This window comes from Acomys minous (genome assembly GCF_964271855.1).
Source record: "Acomys minous genome assembly, chromosome: 4".
Lineage (NCBI taxonomy): Eukaryota > Metazoa > Chordata > Mammalia > Rodentia > Muridae > Acomys > Acomys minous.
This window is the reverse complement of record NC_140486.1, coordinates 29623398-29635562: the sequence shown is the minus strand read 5'-3', so window position 1 is coordinate 29635562 and position 12165 is coordinate 29623398. Positions and strand designations below refer to the sequence as shown.

At 38.1% G+C, this 12165-nt stretch overlaps 1 protein-coding gene across 2 annotated transcripts in view; it reads left to right on the top strand.

Annotated features, from left to right (window-relative positions):
- The window catches only part of SLC12A2 (solute carrier family 12 member 2), a 67843-nt gene that overhangs the window by 32838 nt on the left and 22840 nt on the right, over positions 1-12165 (top strand). For both annotated transcript variants that reach the window (XM_084778235.1, XM_084778234.1), the window contains exons 15-17: positions 1167-1266; positions 5992-6103; positions 7702-7842. In XM_084778235.1, the coding sequence (XP_084634361.1) occupies positions 1167-1266; positions 5992-6103; positions 7702-7842 (353 nt within the window). The remainder of the gene's footprint in view (positions 1-1166; positions 1267-5991; positions 6104-7701; positions 7843-12165) is intronic.

The window sequence follows — 12165 nt, the reverse complement described above, 5'->3', positions numbered from 1 at the left end:
CCAGAAGAAGCACCAAATCTCATTATAGATGCTTGTGAGCCACCATGTGATCATTGGGAATTGAACTCAGGACCTTTGAAAAAACAGCCATCTCTCCAGCCTCAGCTAAATTTACTTTCAATGAACTGCTTTATAATGTTTTATTCCTATAGAATTTCATTTTTACCCATGAAAAAACTTTATGACAAATCTTATTTTAAGAAAAATAATAAACTGACATTCTGTTGCACTTAATATGTTTTAAAATTGCTTTTGAAGGTTCCAGATATTCTGTACTATAGTAGCTACTAGCCAAATATATATGTGTGTGCAGGTGCGTGTGTGTGTTGCCTCTTGTTGTTTTAGAACTGCTGTGTAGCATAGAATTCAATCACTGGAAAGATGTATCTTTCCCCACATAAGTAAATATAAATGTTCCTAACTGAGAAATAGTTAGTGATTCCCATCTTCCACATTGATAGTGTCCAGGCTGATATCCATGTAAGGTGATGAGGGTAAGGGCTGTTAGGATTGGTTCAGTATACAGAAAAATATCAGCCAAAAAGATATTAGGAAAGTTGGTCCATGGGACAAACCAGAAGATGCGTAATTAAAGTACAATAGTTTCCAACAGCAATGAGATGGTTTCATTTGGTATGAAACGATGAGCTTTGGATCCAGATGCCAGCTCTAGAAATGAGTGGATAAAGGAGCTATATTTTTACTTTAAGAGCTATCATTCCTCTAAAATGCCTTTCAGGCGTACTTTAATGTGTTTAAAATCATTCAAGGCCCAACCTTTTTATTCAATAGGAAAGGATGTTTTCATGTTTAAATAGCTTGAATGTAGTTATTGAATTTATAATCTACCCCTTTCCTTCAGTTCTTCAGCTATGTAAAGAATAATTTCAAAATGTTTCATTGTTAAGAGGTTGTTTTGAGTTATGTGAACATGTCTGCAGCATCATCATCATGCCTTATTCAGTTAGACTTTTTCTCAAATGAAGCAACAGCCATGATGATGGTCCTAATGCACTTCTGTATACTGGAACCATGTGAGGTTATAGAGTAGTAGTTTATTTTACAGTTGACTTGCAAACATGAAAATCTGCTCAACTTGCTGTCAGTCTCATTGGTTAGAATTGGTTGTCATTGGTACTACACTGCATGAACCTGTTTTCCCACAGATGTGAACTGGGGATCCTCCACACAAGCCCTGACTTACCTGAGTGCACTGCAGCATTCAATTCGTCTTTCTGGGGTAGAAGACCATGTGAAAAACTTCAGGTAGGTGATGAGGAACCATTCATTCTCTGGTCACTGGTCAGTCATTCTTAACCCTTTCGTCCTTTAATAATGTTCTATATGGAAGAGTACAAAATACTCTGTTTTGTTTGGATGGTCTTAGGAAGTTATTCAAAACCAAATAATACAATTACCTTCTTTTGGAAAGGTTATGAAAGTTTTGAAACTGTCATTTGAAGACATTTTTTTTCCTCTTTGTAACCATTCATGGATGTTCACCTATCTATAAGTTTCTCTAAAAATTTTTATGTGTATGGATACTTTGCCTGCATGTATGTCTGTGCATCACTGGCATGCCTGGTGCCTGCAGATGCTAGAGAGGGGCATCAGATCTCCTGGAAATGGAGTTACAAACAGTTATGAACTGTTACATGAGTTTTGGGTGAACCCCCCCCCCCCCCCGAAGAGTTTTGTTGTTGTTCATTTGCTTGAGACAGGGTTTTACTATGTAGGTGTGGTTGGCTGGAAACTCCCTTTTTTTAGAATAGGCTAACCTTGAACTCAAGAGATCTGCCTGCCTCTGCCACCTGAGTGCTGAGATCAAAGGCCAGCACAACCATGCCTGGCTAAGATAGGCCCGTTTTGATATACCCATTTTTGTAATTTTATTAAGACTAAATGCTAAGTCATTCACATTTCTTAACAACTAGCTAGAAACCACTTGCAGTGATAAGACTCCATGCTTTGGGCTAAGGAGTACTTGCACTGTGCTTTCCTCAGCAAATGACTTTGCATATTTATCATTAGTCTTTTATTAGTTACCAGTGAAACTTGTGCAATACATTGCTAATAATGGGTTATATCCAATTACTAAAGCACTGTTGATAGATATTATTTATGCATATTTATGTACATTTTAGCTTCATTATATTTTTACAAAATTAATTTTTTTTAATTGATCAAAGTGTTTACCCTTGAGTAGGTGACTGTCTTTGGTCATGAAGTACCACTTTTCATTACTTTCTGCAGTACACACAAAGTTGTTCCAGAAGACACCATTGAGGAGGAGATACATTTCAGCATAGACTTGCTCTTTTTCTTCTTTTTTTGTTTTGTTTTTTGTTTTTGTTTTTTGGAGACAGGTTTCTCTGTATAGCCTTGGCTGTCCTAGACTCGCTTTGTAGACCAGGCTGTCCTTGAACTCATAGTGATCCACCTGCCTCTGCCTCCTTGGTGCTGGAATTAAAGGCTTGTGCCACCACCGCCCAGCTGACTTGCTCTTCTTATAAAGAGAGTTTGTGTGTGTTCCTTGGGTTGCTCTTTTGGGTACTTGCCCATGCACTATCCCTTTTCTCTAGAATGAAAAGTCCCAGAAACCACACCTTTGCATATGAGAGAGGAAGAAACAACAGCATAAAGGAAATGAGAGCCCTGGGAGAAAAGCTTTAATGTCAGCATATTCTGGGTAGTTGGTGTCAAGTATGACAGAGAAATAGAAATTGTTCTCTTGTAATTTGTGTAACATAAATGTAGATATGAACAAAAGTCACAATTAATTTTAAACCAGGAAAAACTTGGCTTGGACTTACATTATAATTGGATTTTTTGAAGTCCTTTCTTTATCCTTGTTTGGTTTTTTGTTGTTGGTGGTGGTGGTGGTGATGGTGGTGGGTTTTTTTTGTTTTTGTTTTTTGTTTTCTATTTATCTAAATAGCCCAACTCTCCCAGAGGAGTACTTCTGGGTACCCCTCCTGCCTCTGTCCCTCCAGGTCCTGAGATTATAGGTACGTGTGTTTTAATTTTCATAAACATAATAAACATAGCACAAAGAAGAGAGTTTGTAGAATTTTGCGATGAAAACCAATACTTGCCATATCTGCCGTGCTCCTTTCCTTGTACCATAGGCAGCAGTTTGAGTGGTGAGCTGCTTTGTTACCTACTCGATTTGTATCGACTTCATAAGCTGAATGTAATTTTATTTTCTCTAAGTTGTTATCTTCCCTCTTTCTGGCCACAGCACGTGGGTGTACTCTTCCTATACTTCCAGTACATTTTTGGTGTTACTTTGACTAACTTATATTTAACATTTATGTTTTTATGACTTTTAAACAAGGTAGACACAGTATAAATTCCTTTTTTTTTTGTTGTTCTCTTATTAAAACTAGTATTTTTTTTCATATTTAATTTTGTAATTATCTTACCCTTACTCAGAGTGGCCAAAAATTAGTTACCTGAAGTTTCTTTCTCATCGTTTTCTTTTTCTTTAGTTTGGGTTCTTGAATTTAGCTTCATCTAAAGTGCAGTGTTTATGCCCCTTGGCAAGGAGCGTTGGTGGTGAGGTCTTGCCAGTCAAGTCCTCAATGTAGATTAATGCGGCTTTGCTCATTCTTCAGGGAATTTAAGGCTTTCTTTTTGATCTGATTAGATTTCTCAGAAATGAATATTTTAAGCTGTTTGTATATCCTTGCTACCAGAATTCTGAGAGCCAGGTAGGGAAGGAGGTGGAGGCTTCAGAGTTTTGCCCATAAACAACCTTCTTAAGTCCTCTGCTTCAGGTTGCCAACCCCTGCCCTTAGCTTTTTTCAGTGTTCCCTAGAACACTGGCCTTTTTAGCAAGTGGCCAAGTGGGTTTAAGATGCAGGCATCGCCCCTCATAGCAACGGAAATGACTTGGCACTGCCTACTTGCTTCGCGTGCACGTGAGAGCAATGTTCTTGAGTTTGGGTTCTTTAACACGGCCTCACTGCTATCTGCAGATACTTAGAGATGTCTGGGTGCTAACAATTTCATGTTGCTGCATTTGAGGTTTAGAATCAGCTTGACATCCATCCCATTCTCACTGGGTTTTCATGAGGATCAGCTCCTTCACTATTCTGCTTGCTTTATTGATTTCCATATTTTAGTGCTTTACTCTCATGGTTTTTTTCATAGACTTTTTGATTTTATAACTGTAACAGAATTATATTGTTTAGAAGAGACTCTAAATTACCCTAAGAAGAGGCTTTTAAAAATGCAATAATTGAACAAGGAAGGTATTGGTATATGTCCAGGCATTCATGGCAGCTTTGGTCATTTGGCATGCCTAACCCTTACGTATTGGCATTCCGCTGTTCCCTAAAAGATATGTTTCAGTCTGTGATCAAAGTGATTGCTACATCGGGACCTAGCATATGAGAAAGAAGGTGTGGGAACAACTCGCTTCCAAGTAGCACTTTGCGGGTTGTAAGTACTCACAGTTACTCCCTCTAGGAAGGTGGAGGTGGATGCTCTATAGCTGGAGAGTCATGCCGCCTGCAGAAGCCGAAAAGTGAGGCCAACACTCAGAGGCGGCTACTCAACATCTAGGCCGTGATACTACATTTGATTACTCCAAAGCAACTCTCAGACAGAGTTGATTTTGAGCTACTTTACTAAAATTCTAAATAAATCAGTATTCCCAAAAGTCTTTGTTAATATTTTTATTATTTTAGGGACTACTCTAAAAGTTAGTGTTTAAGTTAGAATTAAATTTTTTAAAAGATTCATTTAGTTTTATGTATATGTGTGTTCTTGCCTACATGTATGCTTGTGAGTCAGAAGAGGGGTTCAGAGCCTCTGAAATGAGTTACAGGCTTTTTTTAGTCACCATGTGGGTTCTGGACCTTGGTCCTCTGCAAGAACAGGAAGTGCTGTAATCCACTGAGCACATCTCCAGTCCTTACCTTAGAAGTCTAGTCAGCTCTTTGCGTTTGTTTAATTATAGATGTTGCTAATTTAAGGAACTTTGCCAGTTGGTTTTGGTGGATAAAATGGCTACTGGGATATTATATGAGTAAGACAGATTTCCTCTAGTTAGTGAAAATTGATTTTTTTTTTTCAGAGTTTCTCTCTATAGTCCTAACTGTCTTGGCACTTACTATGTAGACCAGGTTGACCTTGAACTCACAGAGATCTGTGTGCTTCTGCCTCTCATGTGCTGGGAGGGAAGGCATGCACCACCATGCCCAACCAAAAACCATCTAAATATTTTGTCAATTTCTCCTGTTTACGGAGATAATTGAGTGCAGTTTTGTTATTTATCATTAACTAGAAATAAAAGATTTTAGTCCACGAGAACTTAGAGTTTAAAGTGCTGCATTTGATTTTTACGTACCCAAAGTCTTAAGAGTAAACTTAATTAGATGGAGGGCTGATGCATGGAATAGGCGACACTTTGCTGAGATGGAACTTACCTGCTTATATGATAGGTTAATTGTGCTCAGTGAGTTTTTCAGAATCTTTGGAATGGCTGGAACAGTTAGGATCTTTGAAGCTATAAGTTGTTAAGTGATAAATTCTGTAATATTCCCAGAAACTCAGTGTGTAGAATTGCGTGTTGTTGGAGAGGGGCATCTGGTATGATATTTGTTATAAGATTTTGTTTCTTATTTCATCTATTTATTTATATTTCTAGTCATCTCCATAGCAAAACCATATGGTGGCTTGCATTCTTTTAAACATTTGGTTACATTTATGTGTATTTGTCTGTACACATGTGCCCCGTGTGTCTGTGAAGGCTCTTGATGGCCAGCAAGTTAAAAGCAATTGTAGCCCCTGACTTGGCTGCTAAGAACTGGACTTGGGTCCTTTGGAAAGCAGTGAGCACAGTTAACTACTGAGCCATCTCTCTAGCCCCACATAGCCTGCATCTTAAAGATGATTTTTTTAAAGTTTCTTTTTAGCATTGTTCTTAGAGAAACTACATAAAAATTTCAAACTGTTCTAATTTTTTTTTTAACTTTAAATCAGGCCACAGTGTCTTGTAATGACAGGTTCTCCAAACTCACGTCCTGCTTTACTTCATCTTGTTCACGACTTTACGAAGAATGTTGGCTTGATGATCTGTGGCCATGTGCATATGGTATGTATCAGCTTCGTTTTCTACAGTAAAACATTTTTCAATTCATTAAATGGATTGTTATTCATGGGCCTTTTTAGATTAGAAAACATTAGACAAATGGACTACAAACTTTTTACTTTCTATGAAGAGCATGAGGTCATAGAAGTAGCTGCTGATGCTCTGGACAGGGTCTGTGGTCCAAATCTGGGGTGGGGAGGACAGTTTCCATGAAGCAAGCTGTCTTGCTCCTCAGCAGAGTGCACCTGCTGTTGAGTAAGTGGTGTTCCTGTTACAGACCAAGGACAGCGTTGAAGATTGGAAGCAAAGTCTGCTTGAGATGCGTCAAAGGTGCCAGTCTGAGGGCTGTCAACATGGTTACTATAATGAGAGAGATTCCTAGATAATAACTTCTGTACCTCAGCGGTTGAGGCTCAAAAGAGTTAGCAGAACCTGAAACCTTTTCAGTCTCTCTAAAGAAGATGGTGCCTGCTAATAAGTTGTCAGAAAACCCTTAAAGAAAGAAGGTAGGAAGCCCAGGACCAAAGCATACAAGATCTAAAATAATGTTACTTTATGAACCTTGTAACACAAGTGCCCATGTGCTTCTCTGAGGAAAGAACACACCAGGACAATGAGGCTGCCGCAGGATGTGCTAACCATGGCCAAGAGATGTAGGCTGTCTTCACTGAGAAATTCTACTTCTAAATCTGAGTGCAGTTAAAAATAAGTCTTTTAGAGCAATAGATAAGTGATAGGTCTTGGATTAAAAAAAAAATTAGAGTGTCTATTTTATTTTTCTCAGTGTCTACTCCCTTATTTAGATACCAGAACTGTGTGTTGTGCATTGGGTTGCACTCCTGTGACAGTTGCTATTAGTTGCAAAGCCAAGGCCACAGGCGTACAGGTGCACACATACGGGGTGTGTGGAGGACTTGTCAGCATTGTCCTCAGTCAGAGTGCTCCCAGTGTGTCTCTAGCTCATCCTTTGAAGCTAGTGCCTTAAACACAGGATGTTACAAAGAAGACAATTTCTGCAATTGGGAAAGATTGTATTTTCTCTACATATCTATTTTTAAGATACATAGTTTTAATTACTTTCAGATTTTTGTTTTATATATCTGTTTAACAAATTTTATATGTTGTAAAAAAAAGGGTCAAAATGGAATTTTAAGTTAGCAAAGCTCATTTGCTTCATCTAATAGCAGAAATATATGTCCTTTTTGATTTCCAAAGATATTCCCAAGTTACAGTGATTTAATAACCTAGACACTTAGAGCAAACAGAAAGCAAACTGGAAATAGAAGGGCTTTATTTTGTTTTGTGTAATCTTTTTCCCCATTTTCAGTAATTGCAAATTTCTCTCATTAATTTAGGATTGAAAAAAAAATTTTAAAAGATCTTTTTGCCTCCCTTCTCCAGGCACCAGCAGTGCTCTCCCTCTTTGTATAGTCTTAGGTATCAAGGAGACTTCATCAAGGGAGGATGGAAGACTGCTGCTGCCCGTCACCATCCCAGCACCCAAGCGCCTTCTTTCAAGCCAGGATAAGGGAATGTCTTTCATCTTTGTGTGAAGTGGATTGTGTTTCAAATAAAAATCCTGACAATGTTTTAATTTAAAGGGCCCTCGAAGACAAGCTATGAAAGAGATGTCCATTGATCAAGCCAAATATCAGCGATGGCTCATTAAGAACAAAATGAAGGCTTTCTATGCTCCAGTTCACGCAGATGACTTGAGAGAAGGGGCTCAGTATCTGATGCAGGTGAGGGTCTTACACGGTGCTGCATTTTATTAAAGCTGTTGTGTCTTTATAATTCTTTCTTCATGGGAATACAAATTTATATCATTTTAAAAATATCTTTAAACCACCATTTTTTTTTTAAATTTAGAAATCTACAGAAATGTTGTGCTGTAGGGTAACACAGAGAGCCTATTTGAAAGTTATCTTAGCCTGTTTCTGTTAGATATTTTTTACTTTCTCTGATCACTGGGTTTTTTAAATGTTGAGTCATATTTGTCTTTATTTGACTTTTCAGAAATTCTTGTCCTTTGTATTTCTGTTTATTTGTTAGCTCTAAGTTTAGACTTCTCATTTTAGTTAATGTATTTTATAGCCACCATAGGAGAAAATTTGGAATCAGGCCTAGGCTTAAATGTTAGTGCTATTGCTTTCTTATGGATTTTGGACTAAGCTGTTTACTTAACTTCTGAACTGTATTCTCTCTATCCTGAAGGTAACAGGGAGATATAAATTGGCACAGCATTTACCAACTTAATCAAACAAATAATTAAAAGTAGGAACAGCTCTGACCATGGAACTGTATTGCCATAATTCGATGATGGCAGAAAATGAAAGAAAGAGGGGCCCCTCACACAGAAAATTTACTGATACAAGTATCTTTGAAAGGGTTGTCTGTGAAAATGGATTGAAATAAATCTTTACAAAGACTATGCAAAAGCCATTTTTAAAGCAAGGTTTGGTTTATGCCTATATAACCCCAGCCTGGGATACATGGTAAAAACAGGCCTTCCAGAGCTGCCAAACAAATAAAAGATGTGGTGCTGCACATCTGCAGGCTCTGCATGCCAGTGACTGGGGATTAGCACATGCTTTTGGCCAACTGTCTACAGAGTGAGTTTCAGGACAGCCAGGGTACATAAGACAAGCCTTAGACCTTGACTTAAACATCGGAACAAACCCATCATTTTAAACATGGACTAAAGGCCTAAAGATGAAATGCAGCCGGGCATTGTGAAGCTCGCTTATAATCCCAGCACTCAAGGAAGCAGAGGCAGATGGATCTCTGAGTTCAAGGCCAGCCTGGGCTACAAAGTGAGTCCAGGACAACAACAGGGCAGTAGAAGAATGGTGCAGAATGTATCCTGAGATACTGTAAGTCAGTCAGTGGGAGATGAGGAGAAGAGGGAAAGAAATCAAGCTAGCTGACAGAATTGAACGAAAAGTAATTCTGTGCCCATTTGGCCAGCATCACTCCTGCCAGATATAAAGAAGTTGGATGTTTTTGAACTGGTGTTGTAATCTGTGCCATCTTCACTAATTGCACAAGAGCCTGGCAATTTGAAAGACTTGTTTTCCTTGGCAGGGGTAGGGTGGAGGGTTGGGGATGGGTTGACACTAGAGAACAGAATTAGGTTTCATGCACACACCTCTTCACATGTAAAGAAAACTAACATTTAAGTTCCAGGCACAAGAAACCTCCTTTGAATGTTTGGTTAAGGGGGGTCTAAACAACTCCCCAAATAGAGTATCAGTGGACCCTTCATTGTCACTCAGGGACTGAGGAGAGGTGTTTATTGCTGATGATAGCATACACTTAGGGTGGGGGCTTGGATGGTTTGATCTGGCCCTGACCTGAAAGCTTCTTTTCCTGCAGTCTAGCTTCCATGATTTCAGAAAATACAATGCAAGCTGCTAAGTGAGGGAAACAGTTAAACAGTTAACACAACTACAACATCTGCGAATCAACAACAATTTCCCTGCATGGCAAAATGTGCACAAGTGGGCAGTAAGAGGCCCTCACTGTCTATTAGATATAAGATCACTCAACAGGAAGGAATGTGTGTGGTACTGGAAACCTACCCAGCTTACCTGGACTAGTGAGGTTGTGGACCTTAGAGAAGAATTCGTTATTGCCGCTTGGCAGCATTATTTGTAATAGCTAAACACAATTAAAATTAATTTCAACAAAATCAGATAATTAAAATGTGGAATGTTAATCATTCCATAGAATTCTGCATATAGGTGAAAAGAACTGCATATATTCATGTGATTAAACCTGAGTGTTAAAAGTAGCAACTCTTAAAAAGAATATGAAAAACTAAAGGTACAATTTTTAAAAATCACAACAGTTTTACCTGGATGTGTCCCTAAATAATAGAATTGCTAGTAAATGTGATACACGCACATGAAGATACATCCAGTGCAATATGTATATTTCTGTTGTCTATCTGACAAAGCAGAAACCCCCAAACATACACTCATATACTTACCTTTTCTGTGATTTTTAGTGTAATGTATTTCTCTTTGTATTACTCAACCAAAATTTTAAAAACCAGCCATAATATTTGGAAATATTTTTACTTAATAGTGGAAGACAAAAAGAAAATGCTGTATAACCTGTTCTTTCTTCTGCTATGTTGTGATGATACATAGAAATTGATAGAGTAATGCAGTTATTGTCACTGGGTTCTGGCACAAGGTACATCGAGAGCAGTGCTGAAGGTCTAAGGTACCGCTGTGGGAGGGAAGGGGTGAGGGAAGCTGGCGATGTGTGTAAGAAGCATTAGGTAGGTGGCTGCATTGTGATGTGATCACTGTTATCAGTGATAGACTCTGTAAACTGATTTTCTGAATACTGGTGAAGCACGTTCTGGAAAAGATAATATTTTCAGTAGTAAACTATTTTCTTAGATACATACTGCTTCATGGTGTCTGGAAATAATACCTCTTGTAATAGCTACACTGGTAAAGGATTTAAAGGCGAACGAGGTAACGTGAAAATGAAAAAAAAAAATACCATTGAAACCCTGAGTATGCACCTTACAGTATATTTATTCCTAATTTTATAAAGTTAAAGCTTTGAGGGGCTAGAGCTTGGTGATAGCATGTATTCCTAGTCAGTGTAAAGTGCTGAGTTCAATCCCTCACACCAGAACAAACAAGCCATTCTAATTACAATAGGAGTTTTCTTTTTGTAAGAACATGACCTTGACGGTATTTTGTACCATCAATAAGTTACTGGCTGTCTTGTGACTCAACTCTGTTAAACAGCGGCCATATGTGAAGGCAATGCTTGGTTCTGTTCAACACCCTTGACTTGACCACCACACTGCAAAAAAAAAAAAAAAAAGAAAAGAAAATTATGGGGCTTACATGGTTAGGCCACTGAGCATATAGTTTTGCCATTAGAAAAAGATGGGATACTCTTTATTGTGCCTTTAAGAAAAGAGTTTTAAATACTGAGCAAAATCTTAGTCTCTTAATGAAAGATTCTACTACACGAGAACAAATTTACGATGACTGTGACACTGCAGGTTAGTTCTACTCCATGTTCCTTAACTATACCAAATACTTAGTGGCACATGCCAGGCCTTTGATAAATATTTGAATTCATTTAGTGTTTGAAAAAAAAAAAGATTTAAAGATGTCACTTAGAACCATAGACAAAATCAGCTTGGAATGTGCCTCCAGCATAAATGAAAGATAAAACCATAAAACTTAAAGAAAACAGGGCTGAATTTTAATGACTTTGGATCTGGCAGTGGGCTCAGTTATGACATCAAAACATGAATCTTAAAACAGAAGTAAACTGGACATTTCCAGAGTTAAAATGTTTTGTGCAGAGACATTGCAAAGAAAGTGAAGGCTACTTGCTGAACAGGAGAATGTTTCAGTTTGACAAAGGGTTTTATAGTAGCTACTAGATAGTAGCAAAGTAATTTATTAACTGTTACAGATAATATTGGATCTACATATCCACGTCACATCCTGTTTATCCATTTATTTGTGGCAAGGATATGTATAGCCAATATTATTTGCAGAAAGAATACAGTTGTAATCATTTTTTGCATTAACTAGAAGACAGCCTGTTAAATAAGCTAAACACCAAAGTTCTGGGGTTTTAGTCATGAAGTATAAATGGAGAATTATATTAGCTGTCAAAAAGGGCCACAAAGGAGGCCACATGAGCTATAATTAGCAATTACAGAGCAGTTGCAGAATCTCTGATTAGGGTGATGAAAGCGTTTTGAAAATAGTGGTATATTACTTGGTAGTATTGTGGACACAATAATACTGCTTAAGATGTTAAACTTGTTAACTTTATACTGTTAATTCACCTACATGTGTGTAAATGTATGCGTGTTCACGTGTGTGTGGACTTGTGGGTCTAGCTGAGGTCAACCTCAGACGCTGTTCTTCTGGGTGTAGTTCCTGCTCCTGCTGTGTTGTTGTTGTTGTCTTGATGGTCTTTCACTCTTTACCCGGAACTTGGCAGTTTGTGTAGCTTAGCTGGCCTGTGAGCCCCAGAAAAACTTCCCATCGTTGCTATTTTCACATGGGCTC